Source organism: Belonocnema kinseyi, chromosome 3, assembly GCF_010883055.1.
Source record: "Belonocnema kinseyi isolate 2016_QV_RU_SX_M_011 chromosome 3, B_treatae_v1, whole genome shotgun sequence".
Classification (NCBI taxonomy): domain Eukaryota; kingdom Metazoa; phylum Arthropoda; class Insecta; order Hymenoptera; family Cynipidae; genus Belonocnema; species Belonocnema kinseyi.
This window is the reverse complement of record NC_046659.1, coordinates 27,008,705-27,034,450: the sequence shown is the minus strand read 5'-3', so window position 1 is coordinate 27,034,450 and position 25,746 is coordinate 27,008,705. Positions and strand designations below refer to the sequence as shown.

The 25,746-nt window shown below is 40.1% G+C and overlaps 1 protein-coding gene across 1 annotated transcript in view; it reads right to left on the bottom strand.

Annotated features, from left to right (window-relative positions):
* Positions 1-1,803: 1,803 nt before the first annotated feature.
* Positions 1,804-25,746, bottom strand: part of LOC117169586 — a 37,243-nt gene continuing 13,300 nt past the window's right edge. Inside the window, exons 3-5 of the mRNA XM_033356023.1 lie at positions 2,198-2,507; positions 1,967-2,070; positions 1,804-1,892 (exon numbers count right to left, since the gene is read on the bottom strand). Coding sequence (XP_033211914.1) covers positions 1,819-1,892; positions 1,967-2,070; positions 2,198-2,505 — 486 coding nt within the window. The 5' untranslated portion in view covers positions 2,506-2,507 and the 3' untranslated portion in view covers positions 1,804-1,818. The remainder of the gene's footprint in view (positions 1,893-1,966; positions 2,071-2,197; positions 2,508-25,746) is intronic.

Here is a 25,746-nt window from a genome sequence, read left to right as displayed (position 1 = left end):
GATAATTAAGCCATGCATAGAAGCCTTCCAGAAATGTGACGTGAGAATTACCTGAAAAGAAGAACAATTTTGGACACAAAAATCCTCTCTCCAAACTTGGTTATATTCAACAAAAACACCTGAACTACTCAGTGTCAATTGTCCAGATAAGAAAATTGAAAAAGAATATATCTCTGGATCCAGAACACTACAATTAGGAAATGGATGTGTTGCAAGAACAAAAGAAACTATGCTTACTGGGATAGCTGTATATAAATACAAAGAAGAATACATCTATAGTCCAGAATTTTCTTCAAATCTGACAAGTATTTCACCTGTCATATCTAACTTCCCGGAATCCATACCATTACTGGACCATGAGTTGAAAATACAACGCGAAAGAAACTGGAAACAATTTCAAAATGGAAAACCATTGGAAGAAATCGAAAGGCAATTACTAAGCCTGGAAGAGAACCAACAATACCATAAAACAAAAAATTATACTATAATTGGCACATCATCAACCTTCACAATAATAATAACAATAATATTAATAATATATTGTGGAAAAATGAAATGCCGAAAAATCAAAAATACTTCTAACGATGATAACCCAAAAACGAGAATAATATCCCCGCTAATCGACAGTGCGACATGCAGCAGCGTAAAAAATGAATTGACGCCACAAGAACGAGCACCAATCACCAGCATCCGAGTAGCCTAGAAAACATACTATCATTGAACGACATACGGCCGCGCAGTGGAACGGACGGCTAGCATCAGGCGTGACGACAACAACCATAATGGCCGACGACAATCAAAAGAAACACATAGCAGCTTACAGACTCCGCCTGTACCGCGAGCGAAACAGCAGTAGCGAGAGAGCAGCATTCCGACAAAATGGTCAGCGAGAAGCAGATAAGGTAACCGAACTCGCAACTATATGAAGTGACGTCACGATTCAGTATAGTTGACGGCTCGAGTGATCAAACACGACCGCGATAAGAACGCCTGCAGAAAGGAATACGACACCCATCACATGGAGTTACACACCTACAATCTCGACATAGAGTATCAACACCAGCTAACACCAGTAAAAGAAGAATGCAGTAAGGTTAATCAGAGATAAGTTAAAATAGGTCAAAACCATCTTAAGATAACTTTCAGAAAAGGTGTAATTATGAATTAAGTTAACCACGTACAGTATAAATATATATATATATAAAGACGCCATAAGTTGATACAGTTATAACTTTTGATATCAAGGATTAAAGCTTCGACCAAGAGTGGTGGAAATTCACTAAGTGAGTACCAAAATTTTAGGTTATGTTTGTGAAATATTCGTTTTTCGGAATTTACAAATTGTGTTACAACAAAATATTTATTATTAGATTGCAGAAAAGAAAAGTTTTTTAGATAATTCTACCATTTCATTTAATTAATAATTGAGTAACGGTTTAAACCGAATATTACACACGTTTTCTAATTATAGCAATTGCATACTTAGAGCATGTAATAATACACATACATATATTTATAATTTGAATGAGGAATTTCAACTAAAAATTGCAAAATTCTTAAAAGAATTGTCAAAATATCAGAGAATTTAATTCAAATTATAAGGGTGAAGGAAAAATTAAAAACAGAAACACCTTTAAACTAACGACATAGAACCAAACAACAGAACATATGAGAAAACAAAGTTAACTATGCCGCTAGTCCAACATACAAAATTGTAAAAAATAAAAGAAAAATTTATTCAATACAAAAGCATATATAAATATAAAATAGAAAAGAGATGATAAGGTAGCACAGAGGACCAATCGAAGGATCTAGCGATTATAGGTCAGAATCGGACTCGCCGCGATCACCGTCTTCCAAATCCGAGAACCAAACAGTTTCAATTTTGGGAACTGAAACCAAAGAATAATTATAACTTACAAACTGAAAAGAAGTATAAGAACTTTATAGAAAAACAATCAATTACCTGTCGGATCTCTCAGAATATGACCACACTTACAGTTATGCTCAGTGTATACCAAAGAAACGAAACGTCCGCACAAGCAAAATCTATACTTTGTGCCCTCTACACTGAAAGGAAAGAAACATAAGTGCATAGAAAACAGCGAACGTACTGAGACATTATTACAGTCAAAATCAAAACAAAGAAAAGAGGCAACATGTGATGGAAAGTGAAAACAAATTAATATCATCTTACCCCATACATATCTGCGATCCAAACTGCACGTATGTACATTGCGGTGGCAGGAAATCTGAGGGAGGCGACAAATGCAGGCTGATGAGATCATAAAGTTCATCAGCGAGCTGAGATAGCGAAGTCCGGGCCTCCAGAAGTTCCGCATTCAATGCTACAGACAGATGGACGACCTCGGCGCTCGAACCAGCTTCCTCTAGTTGTAGCACTTGCGATAACGCAGAATATAATCCCACGGCAGTACTCAGACTCAGAAGTTTCAAATGAAACTCCGCAATAGAGAAACACCCGGATGGAGCCCTCCTAGGCATGTCTACAAATAAACAAACAAACAAAAATAAAATAAAACTTTTAATTTAGAAATTTGTTAAATTCCATAATTTATCATATACCTATGGCAACTTTTTATCAACACCCAAGGTACTAAATTGTTCAATAAATCCGATAATATTTTCTCTTAATTCAAGTGAAAAAACACGAACAAAACAGCCAGGATATCGATATCCACGTTGTCGCGCTAGTAGGTGTAACATAACGCAATCTTGATAATTCACATCTATTCCAAAATTAAGCCGACACAATGTGATAATCGTTTCGAAAAAAATTGACAGGGTCTATATCCCATATAAAAAGACAATGAATTCCCGCACGACGCTCAATACACGCCGACCGATAGCTCAAACTTTCGCTAAAAGATAGCACGGAAGTAAAGCAAGAATAGAACTTAAATTGACAAATCTTCCCGGAAGTTCCCTCGAGAACGACAGGATTATAAATCAAAAGATCGTGAACCATCTCATCACTTAACCGAAAAATTATCACCATAAATTAAAGAAAGCAAAAACTGATCAGGGTCAGAATTAACATTAAAATCAGCAGAAGATGTCATTTCTACAACTCATGAAACGCAAATGAAACGAAGTACGAAGAACGTTTAAAATCCATACAAAAGATGTAATATGAGATTCACCATAAATGCTGAACGTAGCGGAAGTTACAAGTAAATCCAGTGCAATGTTTTGTTCAAAACAATAGTCTTCGTATCGAATAACGGAAGCAGAAGCGACAGAAAAACTATCGGACTCCATGGTGACACAAAGACTGAGAGATCGCGATGCAAATACGGGTCCAGATGCATGATGATATCATAAGAAATATGCTGACAATCAAAAAGTTCTACAGCAAAGACAAGACAAAAGACATGAATAGTAAAGTTTTCAAGGAATACTCACCATTAATCCTGTAGTAACACCAACATAGTTATGTTATGTTTTATGTAACCCTTAAAACTAAGCATAATGTACCTTAACATACATAGGATAAGGCCACCACTTTTGAACTAGCTTATCACCGATCTTCTCTTAGTTCTAACCCATATATAATAACCGTCTACGATCGATAAGGAAGAAACCATAAGGTACTTAAAAGATTTACCATGGAGAGGAAACAAATCAGAGAATACCGATGTGCGGTCATTGAGAATCTCTAATGCTAAACTCACTCGTTATAAAATAATTATAGATCGTCAAACATACGAATGTTTTTATGCTTTCAACAAATTAAAACGATAACAAAATGTGGATATCATCGATACTACAAATCTTCTGTTGCCCTTTCAAGACTGAAAGGTAGCGTAAGTTTCATAATTCTTTTATTGTAAATTAATTTTATGTTCTTATATTATTATAAATGTACCAATAACTTGTGAAAATTGCCATATTTTTGAGTTTTTAATAACACGCAATCCCGGTAAGATTGACGAGTGACAACGATCCCACATTAAATAATTAGTCTGGCTTTACTACCCTGACTTAATCAGCCCTTTAACCTCCCTCACCTATCCCATTAACATACTACCCTCACCTTTTACTCGGGACAAACAGAATCAATTCGATATGAAACCTCGCTGTCCAAGCCTATCCGGAACTTATATGGGGGGCTGAGAAACTGTATCCGGGTCTTATTTGGTCGAAGTCGCGAGCTATACGGTATGAAATTTGGTTCTCTCCGGGCCTAAAACTTGTACAGGACGCTGAGAAATCAGTATCCGGGTCTTATCTGGTACTAGCCGGCGTCTATTCGGCATGGAATCTCGCTTTCCCGATCTATTCGGAACATATACGGGAAGTTGAGAAATCTGTACCCGGGTATTAGCAGGTCCTAGCCGGGATAAATTCGATATGAAACCTTGCTATCCGGGCTTATCCAGAACTTATACAGGCCGCTAAAAAACCTATATCCGGGTCTTCTCTGGTGCTAGCCGGGATCTATTCGACACGGAATCTCGCTTTCACGACCTATACGGGACTCATACGGGACGGTGAGAAATCTGTATCCGGGTCTTTTCTAATCCTAGCGGGGATCTATTCGGTATAAAATTTCGCTCTCTCCGTGCCTATCCGGAACTTATACGGGACGCTGAGAGATTTGTATCAGGGTCTTATCTGGTACTAGGCGGGATCTATTCGTTATGAAATCTTGCTGTCCGGGCCTATCCGAAACTTATATGGGACGCTCAAAAATCTGTATCCAGGTCTTACCTGGTCCTAACCAGGATCAATTGGATATGAAACCTCGCTGTCCTGGCTTATCCAAAACTTATATAGACTGCTGACAAATCTGTGTCCGGGTCTTATCTGGTACTATCAGGGATCTATTCGATATGGAATCTCGCTTTCTCGGCCTTTCCGAAACTTATACGGGACAATGACAAATCTGTATCCGGATCTTGTCTCGTACTAGCCGGACTTATCCGAAACTTATACGGGACGCTGTGAAATCTGTAGCCGAATCTTATCTGGCCCTAGCCTCGATCTATTCGGTATGAAACCACGCTGTCGGGGCCTATCCGAAATTTATGCGGGACGCTGAAAAATCTGTATCCGGGACTTAGCTGGTACTAGCCGGGATCTATTCTGTATGAAATTTCGCTATCCGGGCATATCCGAAACTTACACGTGACGCTGAAAAATCTGTATCCGGGACTTAGCTGGTACTAGCCGGGATATATTCGGTATGAAATTTCGCTATCCGGGCATATTCGAAACTTACACGTAACGCTGAAAAATCTGTATCCCGGCCTTATCTGGTACTAGCCGGGATCTATTCGGTATCAAAATTTCGCTATCCGGGTATATCCGGAACTTGTACGGGATGCTGAAATTCCTGCACCCGCGTCTTGTCTGGCCCTCGCCGGCATCAATTCGATATAAAACCTCGCTGTCCGGGCTTATCTAAAACAGAACGCTGACAAATCTGTATCCAGGTCTTATCTGGCACTAGCCGGGATCTGCTTGGCATGGAATCTTGTTTTCGCGGCCTATTCGGAACTTCTACGGGACGCTGAGAAATCTGTATCCGGATCTTATCTGGTCCTAGCCGGAATCAATTCGATATGAAAGCTCGCTGTCCGGGCTTATCCAAAACTTACACAGGCCGCTGAAATATCTGTATCCGGGTCTTATATGGTCCTAGCCGGGATTAATTCGATATGTTACCTCGCTGTCCGGACTTATCCAACACTGCTTAAATTGCCGGATAGGATCCAATAAAAGCCGGATAAGGCCCTAATAGAAACCGGACAGAACTTTCGTATAGTTATATCAGGGATCTATTCGGTTATTTATTCTCTATCTGGGAATTATTCGATACTATCCGAGTTCTATAGGGAAAACGTGATCAATTATGTATTTTTACAAAGCCAACATAGTTTTTCTATCCGGGTATATTAGGAACGTAAGCGGGACATGGAACCAGAAATTGAGTTTTTCTTAAGTCTAAGAGGGCGTATATCCGGGTCTATCCGATATATGACCGGTAACATTTGTAACCAAATTAAACCTCCCTACAATGCACATTCATTCGGGCTTTTCCGGGTTCTATCCGGGAATTGGAACCAAAAATTGATTTTCTCCAAACTTTAAAAGGACATCTATCTGGGTGTATTCGGGATATGACCTTTATCGTTTCTAACGAAATAAAACAACTCCTACAATGCATATTCAGCCGGGATTATCCGGGTCCTATCTGGGACATGGAACCTGAAATTGCGATTTTCCCTGAAGCCCGAAGAAGCATCTATCCAGGTGTATCCGGTATCTAATTGAGGCATTTGCACCGAAAAATTAATCAAGTGCTACAAACCACGCGTAACTGGACTTTTCCGGGACCTATATGGGACATGTAGCCAGAAATTTATTTCGTCCAAACTCGAAAAGGGCGTCTACACGGGTCTATCCAGGATATGACCGGTACTAAGTTTATTAGGGTCATCGAACCAAAAGAACAACTTTCATTTTGTTTTAAGCACTTTTATATTTAACATGACATGTTTTTTGTTTTACATATATGTTTTACAATCATTATATGTTTTAAGGCTATTTTAAGGTACAATCAAATGTCTTAAATCTTTATATTAATAGTATTTTGTTAATATTGTGAAACAATATTTATATTATTGAATTTCTACTCATTGGGTAATGCTGAAATGTACGTACTGTCCCCAATCTCTATGAGAACATATTTTTCTTTTAAATCTGTAACATTAATAGTTCCGTTATCTTGTCGCTCTTCGACTTTAAATAAATGAGTTAATTCGAAATCGTCTATAATAGGAAGGTCGTTTGCACAATCATATGCTGAACTCGACAAGGTGACTTGATTTATTTAAAAAAAAGTAACTGTTGCACAAGCTATTCCGGTACAGTACAGAAGATTTAATACTTGAACAAACTTTTTACTATGAAGACGGAAGACAGTATCATTACATTTTTCAGGCTTACTGTATTCAGTAGAATGAATAACCATATTCGAATATATACACCTATCGAAAGTCAAAACTGGACTTTCAGGTTGCTGGGGAATTTTGCAGGTTGGATAAAGCACGCCCCTTCCCACCAAAACAACATCACCGCTGCGACGGAAGGATGCAAATTCATTTCTCACAAAGAGAATTACAAAAAATTAAAATATTAGGAGGTTCAACTAATTCTGTAACTAGGCTTTAGAAAACATTTTTTTGTAGTGTTTTGTTGGACATTTGATCGTAGACGCCCTTTGGTCCATTTGCACACTCCTTTAAGCAATATATATCATTTTCGGATGGAAAGGTTGACGTTGCCCATGCTGGACCGCTGTACCGTGCTGATTCAACGCAATGTCTTAAGGTGTGAACATTAAAGGTCGTGTACTTTTCGCCATAAAGTACTTCGAAAACACATACAAACTGGTAGAGATCGTATTCCGTCCTCCGTAATTCGTTTTCAGTAATACTGTTTTGAAGTAGAGTTTGAATGCTTCTTACAAATAGAGAAAAATGTTTCAAAGCATAGTCGTCGAGAATACCAGTTAGACATGGAATTGCGTAAAAGAGCAACCAACTTCGCCATTCTGAAGCTTTCCATTTGCACTTCTCAGATGTCAGTGGCCTTACTTGTCTGTGTATTTCGTGCGGTGGTGTCATTTTCATCAAGCGTTTATTGACAGCAGTCTGACACTAAGTAAGTCTCCGTGCAAGTAATCTCTTGGAACCGACCATACCACATCAAAATCTTTTATTTCCGTTAAAGCTGAATACCCTTTTACGCCATTTATTGAGTCAACTTTTTTCATCTGCTTTCGTTTTTTCCTTTGCCAGTCGATCGTTTAATCCTAGCTCTCTTTGTATTTTTTTTTAATCTTCTTCTTCTGCTTCTTCACTTTCTATACCTGCTTCTGTATCTTGTATCTGTGCATGTGCTTCTTTTTTGTGAAATTTTACAAGTGTTTCTTCTGTTTCCTCTGTGTGGAAATTGATCCTGACATCGTAAAATGACCGACGGTATGTTTTAAAAACAGCTTTTTGCCTGATTATTATTTGAAAATCAGCAAATAAATGTAGCAAAATTTCCTAAATTAAAAGGGATTAAAATTTGTCTAATTCTTGGTTGCTTTGTGGTATTCAGCAAAATATTGTCAGCGCTAGGTACAGAAAGGGATTCAAGTTAAGAGCTAACTTCAACTGCCATGGATATTCAAAACGGAAGAACAAAAACGGGATCCAGAAGTATTCAATATAGTTTATAGAAGTATTTAGAAGTTTATAGAAGAAGTATTCATCAATAGTTTATAATAGCTTCAATGTATGTATTTTAATTGCTTGAACAAACACTTTGCGTATATAACTCAAACTCGAAGACATCGATTGTGTGGCTGTACGCCGACCAGAAACGCGTCCATGTAAATATTCAGTAAGAATATATTCAAACTTTATGCTCCAACTTTTGAAACTTTTCATAAAGAGAATTTACCTGCATACATACTAAAGTCACCTGTGGCCAGAAAATTTGCTTAGCAAGAATAACAGTTGTCGCAGGTAAGTACATGTTTATTATGAAGTTTTAATATTTTTCATCGGATATTTTATTAGGTTCTCAGAAAATAAAAAATTTCGCTTAAGAGACACATTTTTAAAACTGGACGGCGATTAAAAATATATTTAACTGAAAAAATAAATAAAATGTCCATTTGTAAGTATTTTGAAATGTATTCAAACAAATTTTGATTAGGAAATGTCAGTCTATTTGGAGAAAATTGAAGGTGAATTTTGTCTTTATTCGCAACTCACGTTTTTCCATCTTTTTACGGTCGATGTTTGGAAATGCAATTTTCAATTTAAGAAAAACAACATTTATCTCCTAGGTAGTTAGTGTCCGAATAGGTACAAATAAAATTTTCAGAAAATATTATGTTCCAAGAAAATTGACGGCGAAGATTTTCTTTTTTATGAAAAGGTTTTCTAATCTTGAGCCTTTGGATTAAACTCTAACTTTCGATGAAAATGCGCAAAATAAATTTATATATTTTAAGTTGCAGCTTTTTTTAATGTTAAAAAATGTAAAAACTTAAAAAAAAATTTAATTTGAAAAATTGAAATAATTGAAAATAATTTAAAAACTTACTTTGTTAAAAATCATTTTTGTGGGAATATGCATTGGAATTTATCTAAATTTTCTAGAAAATAATCTGATTGCTTTATATAAACATCTGTCCCTTCAATTTAATTCACAATTCGCTACGACTAGTTGTAATTTCGGGATGACGAGCCAAATTCCTGACAAAAATATTTGACTACTGATCCCGAAATAAACGGCGTTCTCACCGAATTTCGTTCTTACTTCGAAAGCTGCAAATTCAACTTTTGAAGATAAATTACTTGAACATAAGTTGCATAAGTAAAACTTGGAAAGTCTTGTCAATGTTTTAATGTGAATTAATAATGCAATAGCTGAATTAACCAATAGTTTTTATGCAGATACGGAAATAAAGTTGCAGAAGATTATTACTGAGAAGAGGATCAAGTTTACACCAAGTCACATTCTAAGCGCACCCTCTGAACTCGTTGAAACTGCGAAGATACTAAAGAAGGAGAAAACAGAAGTTATTGATCTGAACAAAAAAAAATAGATTGAGAAAGAGGTAGTGAAATATTACACTTATAAATCTAATATTATTGTTCAATAGTATTAAACAGACTTATAGTTCTTTTAAATTATTTGAAGACGAAGACACAAGCAATTCGCTCTAAATAATCTGAACTTCATTCATATTATATCATAAAAATGTGTACAAAGCGCAAGAGTAAATTTTAATTTTAATTGCGCAGATCTCTCTTGATAATGAAAGGAAGCTGAAGACCAAGGTGGCTGCAGCTCAATTAAGTATTTCCAAATGCGAAATAGTACAATAAGTATGTACTCGTATATTACAATATTGTAGTTTATATCAAGTGTATAATAATTTATTTTATTACTTATACGTTTCCCTAATGAATTTAAACAGAAAATTGATGTTACTGATCTAAAGAAAATGAAAACCCCCTCGTCTGAAAACGGGAAGAAAATACGACAACTTAATGAAAACTCACAAAAAGAGAAAAAGGGTGATGTATGGAACTCAGATGTAATAAATGAAGGAAAAATGCAGATGGCAATAGAAGAGTCAAATCTAGAGGCTTGTACCAAGATTAGAAGCACTTGATATTATCTAGTTACTTTGCCATTTATATATTTTTATTACATTCTTACAGGAAAACGATGAAAACAGCTCTTCATCTCAAACATCTGAATGTACAAAAAATGATAATGGAAAAACCATCGAAGCAACACAACCAGAAGCACTGAAGTCAGATGGTAGTTCACAACCACAGTACAATAAGGTTTGTAAAAAATAATTTTAGTATTCTGGCAACAATTATTTTTAATAACAGACTTTTAAAGCTGTTTATATTTCTTACTCATCGAAATTCTATTGCAGCAGCAGCACCATTTTCCCAAAATAAGTCTTACGGATTTATTGAGTGGCGGGATATAATGCGAAAATCAGAATTGTTTGGAGACACTTAGGGAACTCAAGAAAAATGTTCTGACCTTAAATTCAGAAAACAGAATGTTAAAAGAGAAAAATCTTCAACTACAAGACCGACTTGTAAACCAATCTGACCAAATAATGGGTAAATTTATGCAAAAACTTATACATAATTTTTTAGATACCTTTTTTAGTGCATAACTTTGAGATAATATTCCAATTTGAAGTCGTTCAATTTTAAGTAATTTTAAGTTTAAGGCTTACAAAATGATGAATTTGATATCTGCCATTTATTGATTTATTGTCTGAAAAGATAGAAACAGGAGAGTTTGTGCATGTGGGATACTGCGACGAATTTGAACGTCTACGCTTACGAATGAAAATAATCCCCAAGTTTTTCGTTGCAAATATGGCATGCTTAATCTTCACTGAAGAAGTCTTAAGACGAAGCAGTTTAACTGGGATGGTCAGTAATGCGTACAAAAATAAAAGCCCGAAAAAACCGCCACTTGATCCACCTTGATTAGATGCTGTCATTAGTAAGTTTCATTGTTTTATATTTCCCTAATGAAAATTGTTACCTATTACGTTTATAACCTTCGGTTACATTAGTGGTTCAAGTTACAAAAATTACTTAGTATTGAATGAAGACATCTAAGAAATGTTCAGAGGAGGATACAGACAAGGTCTCTGTCGAAGCACCTGCAGTAATCAGCAAAAAGATTGTGGAAATGAATCGTTACCACGAACTAATCGAAAAAGAACAACGAAAAAAGAAGTTGAAAAAAAAACATAAATTACGAGAGTTTGTCCCTTCAGAAGAAAACTGTTTTTCAAGCGAAGATGAGACAAAAATATTAAAAATAGCCGAAGAAGATACGAGACAAAATATTAATAAAGTTGCATCAGAATAAAGAGAATAAAGAGAAACCTGATATTGAGAATAATAACACTGAAGGAAATCATAATCAATTATCATAATCAATTCAATCATAATTAATTCAATTTCGAAGATTTGAATTTCCCAATCGTAATGTAAAATGTTCTATATTTTTATCCCGCGTAGTTAAAGATGTGAAGCTGTGCAATTGTCATTGCTTATTTTAAACCTATAAGCTAATCACTTTTTTATTTCTGGACTTTTTTCACTTTTATTCTTATTCATTATTAAATAATGTTTTTTAAATATATTTTAAAAAATTAATTTTAATCTAAATATTTAATTATTTAAATTTAATTTAAAATTATCTAATTTAATTAATGTAATTAATTTTTACATGCACAGCAGAAAAGTTGTTAGATTTATTTACACATATCATTCGATTATAATACAGTCTTAATGTTTTATAAAAAAAAATCAACACCTAGTTTGTACTTTATTCTCCTTTTCTCTTTCTCAGTCTAATCTTGCTGTCACACTAACCCGCATTGAATAGGCCAGGATAGATCAAAATTATACCTCGAACAGATAAGGACTAGGACCGCATAGAACCCAGATAAATCTATCCAAGCGTCTTGTGTAATTCCCAGATAGGTCCGAATAGAGCGAATTTGTATACCAAATAGATCCCGATAACGAGCGGAAAGGACCTAGACAAGTCTTTCCCATTGTCCCGTATAAGTTCCAGATAAGCCCGTATAGAGGGAAATTTTGTAACGAATAGATCCCGGATTTTACCCGGGTACATTTTTCTAGCGTCCCATTTTATGCCCGGATAGATCCGCTTAGAAAGTACTTGTGTACCGAATAGATCCTGGCTAGGACCGGATTGGACCCGGATAAATGTTTCCCAGCATCCCGTATAAGTCCCAGATAGGCCCGGATAAATCTTTCTTGATGTCCCATATTAGTCCCGCTAAGGCCCGGACAGCAAAATTATGTTCCGTCTATATCCCGACTAGAACCGGAAAAGACCCGGAAAAATATTCCTGATTGCCCCATATAAGTCCCAAATATACCCGCGTACAAACCCGGTTACAAAACCCAGAATCTAGCATTTTAAGCAGAGAAAACGTATGCAGGACGCTGAGAAATCAGTATCCGGATCTTATCTGGTCCTAGCCCGGGACTATTCGGTATGAAATGTCAATCTATGGGCCTGTCCGAAACTTATACAGGACGCTGACAAATCTGCATCCGGATCTTATCTGGTATTAGCCGGGAACTATTCGGCATAGAATCTCGCTTTCCCGGCCTATTCGGAACTGATACGGAACGCTGAGAAATCTGTATACGGGTCTTATCTGGTCCTAACCAAGATCAAATCGATAGGACCTCTCGCTTTGCGGACTTATCCAAAACTCATACAAAACGCTGACAAATCTGTATCAGGGTCTTATCTGGTACTAGCCGGGATCTATTAGTCATGGAATCTCGCTTTCTCGGCCTATTCTGAACTCATACGGCACGGTGAGAAATCTGTATCCGGACCTTATCTGGCCCTAACCGGGATCTATTTGGTATGAAACCTCGCTGTCCCCACCTATCCGGAATTTGTACGGGACACTGAGAAATCTTTACCCGGATCTTATCTGCTCCTCGCCGGGACCTATTGGGTATGAAATCTCGCTGTCTGGGCCTATCAGAATCTCATACAGGACGCTGAAAAATCTATATCCGGGTTTTATCTGCTAGTAGCCGGGATCTATTCGACATGTAATCTTTTTTTCCCGGCCTATTCGGAACTTATACGGGACGGTGAGAATTCTGTATCCGGTTCTTATCTGGTCCTAGCCGGGATCTATTCGGTATGAAATTTCGCTCTCTCCGGGCCTATCTGGAACTTGCACAGGATGCTGAGAAATCTGCATCCGGGTCTTATCTGGTCCTACCTGGGATATATTCGATATGAAACCCCGCTGTCCAGGCTTATCCAAAATTTATGCAGGACGCTGAAATATCTGTATTCGGGACTTATATGTGTTACGAGCGAATGTCACATCAAAATTCTTTTTGAATTAATGTGTTTCGAAATATTATTTCCAATCACAATGGTTTAAAACTCTATCCAAGTTGCAAAGCTAATCTGCTCGCTCGTAATCCGAGAGGTATTGCTGACGTTGCATACCAAGCGCAAGGCTATAACGAGCCAACTTACGAATGAGGAAATTAACGATGTATAAAATAATTCGAAATTAAAATTGTTTCTCGACGAAATTATGCTTTCTTATTTTTCATAAGCATAACTCTACTACTGCGAATAGACGAATTATATGAGGGTGAATTATGTACAACCAGAAGGAAGGAAAGCACGACCACGGTCAACATATCCACATACCCGAGGGCACCACGCTTACTGTCTCTATCTCGACCATGCCTAAACGTAGCGCTATCCGTTAAGCTTCACATGCGGCCTTGCCTCCTTTCCTTCCTCCACATATTCTTATATGCAAGCAAGCTATGTACGATGGCCACGACTATAGTTCATTGCACCTGAACCACTCTACTCTCTTCTTCTCTCCGTCTTCCCACAATCTTTCTACATAAGACTGTTCTTCAACAACATACATTGACTGCTGTACAGGCTGACAGCGTGAGCACGTGGCGAGATTCAAAACAATACCATGCGTTCACGCAGCAAAAGAGCAAATGCCAATCGCCTAGTTCGACCAGTCAAAGGTCGGAAGTAATAAATACCCAATATTGAGTTGAAAATTCCAACCTGCATCGATTTCGATGCAAATTGAAATTCAAAATTATTCTTTGAAATGCAAAAAAGAGCTTAAAGCACTTTACTCATATAAAGTGCTGACAAGTCTTCTGCTTCGTAATTACAATACCTAAGCGAGGCATTTGGCAATAACATATTCTCACACAAAAAAATGCAAGCTAAGAAAAATACAGCGCATCCTTGCCTTCCCAACCAAAAATTCCGCAAGTTTGCAAATATCCCTACCTAGTTTCCCCCTGAATTGTGAACTATAAACGTGCATCGGACAAGCATCAATTCGGACAGTTTGTTGAATGACTTTGGCACAAAGACCAGCATATACGTCAAAATCTCGCCCGCCCGCACGTCGAGATCCGGATTCCGCTAAACGTTAAGAGATGAATTCTCAATACGTAAGTCGTCGCATCCTATCCCGAAGTTCAGTTCGTTCACGAGGGTCCGCGATCTGGACGTTAAAATTAATCTCTATTTGACGGGAGGCAGGACCGTAACGGGAACGAGTTATCATTCACACAAAACCCGGAGTTCAGTTCGTACACGAGACTATACTTTTCTCGGGCCGGGTTTGGTAGTGCCTTGATCTCGTGTCCTATCCCGCCTGCTTAAAACAAAATTAGAAGTTTAAAAATTATTACTTCCTAATCGTGAAACGTGAGTCAGTGGAAGTAGTAACGAGACGGAGTAATAACTTCTGAAGGCTTAGATTTTCTTCTATGAATTCTAGACTCATTGTCTCGTGTCCTATATCTCGCCTGCTTAAAACAAAGTTTAGAAATTGTTACCTCCTAATCGTGAAACGTGAGTCAGTGGCAGTAGTAACGAAGTGGAGTAATAATCTCCGAAGGCGTAGATGAATTCTATAATCATTGTCTATTATTTATGAAAGAAACTCTGGGAAAGTGACAGGTGTTCGCGTATATTGTGTGGCTCGCGCGGACCCTTTCGAACGAATGAGCGGTAGTTTAAGTTTTTCTGACTGGTAAGTTGTATCGAACCGATTTTGTATCTTCTTTTTGTATTATGTGACACGTTCCACCCATTGTAGGACGTGTCCCCTTTCACACCATTTTCTTTACAAGTGTAATTATTATATTTAATTTATTCGAATAAATTCAGTGTGAACGCAATTAAGGGAGAAAAATTTTTCGACCAGTTTGGTAGGATCCTTTCTTTTTCTTCTTTCTTTATAGGGTCGACAACTCTCAGTCCGAGAGTGAGCGTACCAGCCCTCAAAAATAATTAAAGGAAAGACGAGCTTCACTCGTCATTCCTTTAGTTTAGGGGACGCCTCCCCCCGCGTAAAATTTTACTTTATTTCAGGCAGCATCGTTACCCGGAAGACAGGCAGCACATTTATCATTGTTTTCCTCTTTTAATGTTGGCGTCAAAGATGTCATGAGTTAATTCGTACGTGAGAAACTGATTGTGGCAGCGGATGGGGCCTACCCTCGCTGTTGACCCCATTCAGATGCGCTACTAGTAACTTTTATTACTAGCCAGCCGAAAGAAATTTGAAAGGTCTCATTTTGTTGAATACACTATTTATCATTTGCAATTATGGCTTTAATTAGCTCGGTATTTTTGACTTAGCAATTGCTTTACTTTCTGTGAAGTTACTGGAACTGTTCTCGAAAGTTTTTCTTGGTTACCTCAAGTTAAACACACTAATAAGACTTGAATCGCATACTCACGCGTTAATTTTCTAGAGTATTACCCAATCCAATCAAAAACCCACGCGTTAATTTTCTAGGAGAGCTCGCTTTAATTAGCTCGGTATTTTTGATTTGGCCATGTTCCGCTGAACCAGCGGAACATTGGACGTTTGTTTCAAGGACTATTTTTGTGCGAAATACCATAACCGATACATATAAGATAGTTGTATTTATGACATGGCCTAAAAATGCTTAAACTTCCGAGTAACGTTGAAAACAAGAACCAAGTCCGGGTATCGCTCTGGAAAAAATCTTCGACGAAAAGTAAGGCAAAACATTACTGCAGTGAACAGCGAAGATTGTGAACCTAAATTGTAACCCCTAAAATCCCCAAGGAAATTCTAGAGTTTCAGGAACTTGGGACTCAGAAGTTTACTAGACACGACGAATTTTCGTCCTTTTTCGAGGGATCATGGAACCAGGCGGAAGCCCGAATTAGACTCTCCAACCAAACTTAGCCGAAAAATCTCGAAAATCTCCCTGGCAACTCTAAAGGCCAATAATCTCTTGGGAGACTTTGAGACAAAAGGTCTGAATTCAATCAAGTGAAGGATAATCCTAAGCACTTAGTAGAATTGTACCATTTTTACACTTTTAAATCTCAAATAAAAAAAAAATAATAATGATAAAAACAGGTTAATTAACTGCGGGTTAATTAACCTACATAGATGGGAAACACTGAAAAGTCAGACCGAAATGATTTAACCTCGATCCGGATTTAATCCTGATGGAAAAGTGGTACCGTGAAGTCTGAATCGAAAACCCATTTCCATTCTGACTCGGTATGCTTTCAGCTCGGTGAGTGTATGTGAGACGTAGGCTCCGATGCTCACTTTGATGAAAAGGCGCACCAGTATGAATGAAAAACCTGCAAATATAAAAGGGGGTCCAGGTTAGGGTCACTTAATTTCGGCCCGGATTTTCTGAGATTTCCGATTTTGTGCCTTAGAACATAGAACCACAGTTCGCAGTCTCTCTTGAGTAATTATCTTTGCAAAGCACGCGATTAAAGAAATGGAAATCCAGAGAAAAAATATATATATATATATATATATATATATGCAATCTTGTCTTCCCGGAGAAAAGGGTAGTCCCTATATGCGTGGTACGCCCAACCGTTCGACTTGCGAATTCCGCACCTGAAGTGGCCCTCCCAAACCCAAACGTGCCTGTTCTAGTAATAGACTCGGATCTAGAAGAGGCTTTCCAATAACGAAGACGCGCCGTCAGGGACGAAAACCACCTTAACCGCGCAATCGAGAACGCTTCGGTTATAACTCTTGAGAACGGTGACCTTTCAGATAATGAAACGGTCATCTCAGACCCGGAAATCAAATTGCTAAACTAGAGATCCCTGTGTCAGTCTAAAAATACTAAGTGAGAGAACCAGAAATAAAATTCCGGTTTGGCGCATCCACCAAATCCATTGCAGGATTATAACTAAGTTAGAAACCGTCCATAATTCACGGATTCCCTATGCACTGATATAAAGCAACCACTTACAGATTAAATCAACAGAATATCTGTGCGAATTAAATCATTTATATCAAGTCACTCCCATAAGAAGAATTAACCAAGCCCAGTTGGTAGCCGCACGCCCAAAGATGCCTATTCCCGGCGATACCAACATGGATCATACCAGGAGCACCAATATCGTAGGAATTGACTCCAACATAACCATCCCCTAAACTCAAAGAGCTTCTGCAGGACATAGTCAATGGAGCGTTATACATAACCAAAGCAAACGAACCCGAAATCATTCGGACGTGACAAAACGAAACGGTAAAAGGGCACCCAGAAGAAATGTCTATTTTCGTGGATACCAGGCATTTCAAGGACATCGCTGATGCCTCGGACCATGCTTTACATATTGAGGAACGACATAAACAGTTAGAAAAAGCCAGGAGTCACTTCTCCGCCTATACCTAGACACAGAACCCAGAAGGAGCAAGCTCAAGCGGTAACAAGGACCCTATGAACCTTCCCCCACCAACTTCTGGCTAGTACTCCGCCCCCTTTGTCTCCTATACCCCTCAATACCTTTACCCTTACCTTCACTTTCCCGGTTTAGCATTTCCACATGGGTATCCAATAGACACTAACACGAGAGCCCATTCCCTATGGGCAAGGTACGGAAGGTCAACGGAAAATACAACGCCTCCAAGGGCAACGTCGCCAGGAGAACCCGGGGAATTTAAACTCGCAGCCGACTCCTCGCTCGGACGCGGCAAGGAGTTAGCCTACTCAACAGCGCCCCCAGAAACATGTGCACTTTCCGGAACACATCATCAAGTCCTACGAGCAGGAACCGAAATAAGAGGTTCCCCAGCAGTAACTCTAGCGGCTCCAGAACTCAAGCAACCAAAGTCCAGTTTCTTAGTGGATCCAAGGTCAGGTGTTCATCTGATAAAAATGAAGAGCCTACTACCCGAATTAAAATATGAGCCCGACAAGGCAGTACTGTTGACAGGGATAAACCCGGAACCCGTGGTGACGATCGGAACAATCAATATTACGTTATTCGGAAATCCTGTGGAATTCCATATGGTAAAAAATGTCTTCCCAATATCTCCTGATGGGATTATTCGAAGACCATATTTGCGGCAGGAACAAGCCCAAATATCATTTAGACACAACTCATTGGTCACTATATCGAACCCGATTAATCCAATTCCATTTGTCGACAAAGAGTCCCAATTAGCCCGAACGTCCCTCAAACATGAGATCAAGCCCTTCGCCAGAATTTTAAAGATCGAGGTCAGAATAAGACAGCCAGTTACCATACATGTCCTTAACTCGGGAATAAAAGAAGGGTACCTCCCTAGGATAAACGATGGAAATATCGATGGAAAAGCCTACTCAGGAAGTCCTGCCCTGTAACTTCATCGAACCACACGAAGAGGAATCCACCAATGCCGAATCCGAGTATCTAGTAAAAAACCTGCGAAAAGAAATAGGAAGCTCTTACCCGGACCGTGTCAAAAGGATCAAGGACAATTTACGCATTTTAAATTTAACACCAGAAGAAAGCAGCCGATCAAGTGGCTATTCAAATAAAAAAAAAACAATTTAACAGCGGAATTATAGGACACTCCCAGTCTCCTTATAATTCCTCTCTATGGATCGTCCCCAAGAAACTCGATAGTTCCGACGAGAGAAAGTGGAGAGTCGTGATCGACTTTTGTGCCCTTAACGAAAAGACCACTTAGGAGAAGCTCAGTATTTTTCGGTTCTCGATCTGGCCAGCAGTTTCCACCAAGTCAAAACTCATCCTGATGAAAGGATTAACACAGCATTCTCCACACCTCGGGGACACTTTGAATACTTACGCATGCCTATGGGGATCAAAAATGCTCCGGCCAAGTTCCAACAGCTAATGGACACAGTACTAAAGAGTAAGCATGGCACCGAAGTCTTTGTCTACCTGGACGATATTATGGTGTACTCTAAGGACCTAGAGGAGCACGATTTGAAAATCAGAAGGTTGCTCTATCGATTAAGAGCAGCCAATCTAAAGATTCAGCCCGATAAAGGCGAATTTCTGCAGAGGGAAATGGCCTATCTTGGCCATATCTTCAGTCATGAGGGATTTAAACCTCCTCAAGAAAGAGGCTGAGTGGAACTGGGGGCAAGCAGAGGATAATGCTTTCCGCAAACTTTGCAATTCCCTCTGTAATGAACCAATTCTAAGATACCGTCACTTTAGAAAAATCTTTAAACCGACCACCGACGCCTCAAGTCACGCCGTTGGAGCCATCCTAACCCAAAAGGAGGATGGATTTGATATACCCGTCGCCTACTTCTCAAAGACAATGAGCAGCTGTCAAGAAAGGTATCCCCAAGAGGAACAAGAATGCCTGGCCATCACTCTGGCCCTGGAATACTTTCGGCCATACTTATACGGCCGAGAATTTATACTTGCTTGTGACCACGAGTCAGTCCACTGGATGGATCATATAATTAACCCAGGGGCTAGGCTACTACATTGGCGACATAAATTTCGAAATCACCAATACAAATTTTAATACAAACAAGGAAAGCTAAATAGAGGAGTGCAAGAGCTGTCGGAAAATCCTCATGATGACCATCACGAAACCCCGGAAGTAAATAAAGATCCCAAGGCGGTTTCCCTATAAACAAAAACCATGGGAGATCCCGAAAATCTTCATACGCCCCAACAAAGAATTATTGTGCTAGCGGATCATCAGAAGATATTGGTCCTGACATGAGCAGGGGCATCCAAGGAAGGCTCCGAAAAGGAAAGCACCATCCCTGACGTATCCCAAGGTAAAGCCTCTGCAGGGCCGAGAATGGTGAAGGCAGCAATATCAAGGACAGCGACCTTTAAACCTACGAAGAGAGAGGAAGACGTTCCTCCATAGTCCATGTCCAAACCCCGACCGGCCCCTGGGAAGCAAGGAAGACCGATCGAACTTGAGGAAAGCTCCATAGGCAAAAGACTATTAAGGAGACGAGAAACAACCAGAAAGCCGATAGCCAAGGACGAATCATCGACCGAACCCTCTTCAGACGACGAAGAATCTAACTCTTTAGACGCCCCCGTATTTATGGAATCTCACAGTGTTTTGCCTGAATAAGAACCTCCAAATATCACGAGAAGAGGTAACTCAGCCCATAGAAGCGCTCCCACTGGAAACAGAAAACCAAATCCGTGGCCCCCCTCTGCAAGACACCTTCGTGGATGTGTACGCGGATGGGGCATGTATTTACCATGGGAATGAAGAACCGAAGGCCGACATAGGTATCTTTTTCGGACCAAACCACCTTCTGAACGTCTCTCAGCGCAGCATGGGACGCTAAACTAACAACGCAGCTGAAATTGAAGCTGCAACAATAGCAGTCCAAAGATACCACGAAGCGGGCATGAAAAGTTAAGGATAAAGACTCACTCTAAATTCCTAGTTAGTAGCGCCACCGAATAGATCCCTAAATGGGAAGCAAATGACTGAAAACCCTCCGAGAATAAGCCAGTAAAGAATCGATCGAAAATTGAAAAAAAAGAAGCGCTATTAAGCCCTTAGATGTAGTTTGGGAGCACATCCCCGGACATCAAGGAATCCTCGGCAATGAAATGACCGACAAGCTCGCTAGGGTAATCATTGAAGAACCTACTACTACTGAAAGGAACGAAACAGCGCTACCACCCAAATCAGTAGTGATTAAGGTACACCCCACGATTGAGAGTAGCGAAGACGACGATGATGATAATAAGAACTCAAACCACCCATCACCATCCTCCAAATTGAGACGAGGAGCTACTCAAAGAACTTGAAACCCTTGACCCGTGCGGGGAATAGGACGACGAAGTTTTTTCAGATAGAGTAAAGTTTCCTTGAAGCCTACGAAAAACAAACCGCTCAGAGAACGAAAGAGGGCCCAGAACCTGAAACAACGCAAATAGCCTCATAGGCATCCACGAAGCCCTCAGCCGACGAACTTCTCAGCCCATCCTAACCAATCGAACAATTACCCTCCTTCGCCAGAAAAAATTCCGGTGTAGTGAAAAGAAGTACGGTCCGATTTAAGAACCCTCCCAAAGAGGCAGATCTCTGCCCCGGGTCCCAGCTTTCGCAATGAGAACTGGCGCCAGGACCACACCATGCATGAATACCCAAATAAATTCTGACCTGAAGAGAGAGAAGGACTTGCTCAGTAGGAAACCAGGATTGAATCTCCGAAAGTTACAACCCGAAGATACAATCAGAAATTCTCCAGCAAGCCACTTTTCAGCCCCTCTTCTTTAGCTAACATACACGTTCCGTACATAAACGATTCCTCGGATACCGAACTACCTATAGCAACCAAAAGGGAAAGTACATCGACAAGGAACCACCCGAACGAGAAAATACCTAATATTCTACACCAATGGACAGAACCCCTGACTTATAAGAGGAATAATTATGCCCACTTTATTTCAGAGGATTGCCAGGTGAGAAACTCTATTGCAAGACTCCTCATCGCTACCTAGCGTCTTGACACTCAAGACCTGTGGGAGCGTAGACGCAGGATGGGACAAGTCGTAGTTATTCCCCACGGACGATATTTCACCTACTCCATTATCGTGAAAAGACGGAATGCGCATAACATCGACCGGAAGGAGGTGATCACAACACTGAGCCACCTTCGCATTGCACTAGAACGGGACAGCCAAACAACCTGTAGAATGGCTCATTCAGGAGACGCCCTGGGCTCGTTGCCTCAAAATAAGATGGCAGAATTATTGACGTCGATTTTTCAGGGTAGTAATATCACTATTACCCTCTGCCACGGGGCGGTGGAAGTGCCTGCCCTCGAATTAAGATAGGGAATTATATCCGAATATCGCGGAAGCCTATTCGGAGGTCATAAGGGCGTAACTAGGACCTACCGACGCATCAAGGAATGGTACTCCTGACCCGGTCTGCGGTACCAAGTCAGCTCTTTCATTCGCGATTGCCGAAGCTGCTTTAAGCAGAAATTAGTTCGAGCTAGGACCCGGGAACCCATGCTCATCACGAACACTCCTGCAGAACCCTTCGAGAAAGTGTCCCTTGACACAGTGGAAAAACTGTCCACCACACCGAACAAAAATAGCCACATCCTAACAATGCAGGATAATTTTAGCAGATACAGCATAGCTGTCCACATATTCGACCTCAGTACCGCTACTATCGCTCATACCGTAGCCACTTGCCTATTTTCCCAGTACGGTGCTCCTCGAAGTATCCTAACTAATAGAGGTAGGAGCTTCGTGAGCAAACTCATGAAGCATCTTGAGAAACTATTACAAGTAAAGCCACTCACTACCTCCGGCTACCGACTTCAAACCAACGGAGCTCTTGAATGCTCTTGAAACGCGAACTACGATGAATGGGACCGATTGCTCCCTTTCGCTATGTATGCTTATAATACGTTAGTACATGAAGCGACTAATTTCACGCCTTACGAATTGGTATTTGATCAATTAGCAAGGACACCGAGCTTCTTCCCCCGAGGTGAAGAACTCGAAACCTACGGGTCTTACCTACGTGATCTGATAGTAAGGCTCTCCGAAATTCGGAAACTCACAGCCACCAAATTAATCAAGGAAAAGGTTCACCGAAAATAACAACGCGATTCTTGAAACCGAAGCGGGTGAACGGTTCTATAAACATAAGGACAAGCTTAGGATCTCCCGCTGCTGATCTCAGATAAATCTTGAGGAAGAATCTAAAGACAGAATATGCATTCTTTATTCCTCCTCCTTTCTCTTTCCCTTGCCCTCATCTTGTGATCCATTACAAGGGTCGGGAATTGCCACATCTCTTAGTTCTCGAATAATTAAGGGCCTATCCTGTCTTGGACTTCCTCTTACTCTCGAAATCTAATTCATATTCTTTCTAGGTACAAGATGGTGAGCCTATTGTGTTTAGTTCTCCTGCTCCCCCTTACTGCCTCGGAAGGTCTTGACTCCACCCCGTTTAGGGACACTCCTCTCAAGACCAGCACATGGGTGTACTATGAACACCTGGGACCAAAGAGACGAGTAGCCGAGACATGGAGGGTCACTGTGTTCCTAGACCTACAGAAAATCCAAGGATCCTTAGAATCATACCAACAACGATTCCAGACACTATCAGACCAGTGCCATCTCGCATTCAGACTATTCTGACTACAGACCATCACGGACTACGGCCTCGAGACCAAATTCTTAGTAGCCGAAGGCTTAAGAGAGGAGATTTCCAGACATACCGTGGAGTTGAAGAAGCGCACCCACCAGGCGACCCTCCCCAGCTACCTATGGGAATGAAAAGCAGAACAGCACAACCCTTACTAGGAATCGTGGGAGGGCTCATCGGACCCATATCAGACCTTATGACATACAGCGACGGTGAGACCCTAGAAACCAAGATCGCTGAACTCAACAAGGCCCGAGCCAACCTGGCCCATCTTATAGGTAAACAAATTCACATAGTAAGGCCTCAACTTGAAAACATACACGAACTCTCGAGTATCAATAAGAAAAGTTTGATTCGACTTGAAAGAGGCCTCTCACGAAGCTAGCTGAGGCTAGAGAACCTCAGGCGTACAATTGCGAAAAACTTAAATACTCTGAGGCGCTCACTCGCGTACTCAAACCAGTGGAAGGTAATCCCGATGACTATATCCATGCTGCCCACCGCGCCCTGGAAGTCATCCACGCATCTCGCCAAGGAAAAATGCACTTCTCGCTCCTGATGACAGAGCAGTTAGAACCTGTTTATCGGACATTCAGGACCATTATCTTTAGGTCGAATTCCCTGTCCCTGGACCTCAGGTAGACCTAGAAGAGCAGTTGAAGAATCCCAACAGACCTACATTCTACTGGATAACCAACGCCTAGAGTCTTGCAAAAAGACCCCCTGTTATAGGATCTGCGCCGACAATTCACCTGTCCACAAGAATCTTGTCTACCAAACTTGCGAAAGCGAATTTCTGCGAAATCCTTCAACTATGGCTCTACGAAGGTGCGACATTCGGATAATTTACAACAAAGAACCGGAATGGGTCCCCATCATAACCCTAAATGGATGGCTCTACTCTTTGGCTGAACCCCGCTCTGCCGAGCTAAAATGCCCCAACCAAACCAAGATACTAATTAACTTGAAGGGAATTGGCCTGATGGAGATCGCACCTGGACGTCATCTCAGGACACAAGGAAAAACACTATATGGAATGACAAGCAAAATCGGGTCAGTAGAGGTCATTTACGAACCTCTCTTCCACCTCAACTTGACCAACTTATCACCACACCTAAAAGAATAAGGAGACCCCAACACGAGAAGCGAAGATGAAAAGCAGCACCAAGACAATGGCCCCAACAAGGAGGAAGTCTTTTTCACCAATGAAAAATCTCTGGAAGATTTGGAGAAGCAAATCAACGAAATGAACCCGCTACAACGAGGCAAGGCATACTACTCAAAGTTGATCCAAGGCTGCTACGTGGGGCTAGCTCTACTTGCCATGAGTTGCTGTTTCTACTGAGCCTACTCTTAGGTACGATCCGATATGGCCATTATATGTCGCAGGAACCACCCAAGGGACTGCGACTATAACAGACCCGAGAATGATTTAGAAATTGAAGAAGTAAATCTCGAAGAAGCTAACGCAGAAGTAGAACCAAGTCAAGAGTCATCAGAAAGTATGAATAATTCTACTCGTACACAAACTCCTCCAGTATCACCTAGACGCTACAACCATTCTAAAAAAAGCTATGTATATCGTATGTAAGGGTATGCATGCATGTGTGGACGCACGTGAGTACGGACTAAGAATACCAACCTTTAGTTGCTATGACCCGCTGCATGAAGCGAGATTTTAACTTTGTCTGGAAAGCAATTCAAGGAGAGAGGAGCGAGAGAATTCAGAATGAGAATTCACGTTACTACTTTTTTTTCAATAATTATTTAGACATGCAGGCATATACTTGTACATCCGCATACTCTTGTGTACATGTATGGATATGTATGTGCCTGTATATGCATGCATAGGTTACACTCTCTAGATCTGGTCTCCCTCCTTTCCGCCTTGAACGAAAACTGCAAAAACGGAAGTTTTTTTCTTTTACATTTAAATGCATAGGCTTAGAAAAAAAGAATTTCATGTCACAGTTAAATGGATTCATTGAATAAGAAGGTAAATTTTTCTGCAAAATTCAACTAAGAGGGAGAGAGAGAGAGATTCTTGGAGGGAAGAGGTCTTTTCCTAAACGCAAAAAGCATAAATTTTTGGGATAAGAGTGCCTCGATACTAATTCTAACCACACTAGTTTAAATTACTATGCGAATATCCCTTCTTTTCTTCTTGT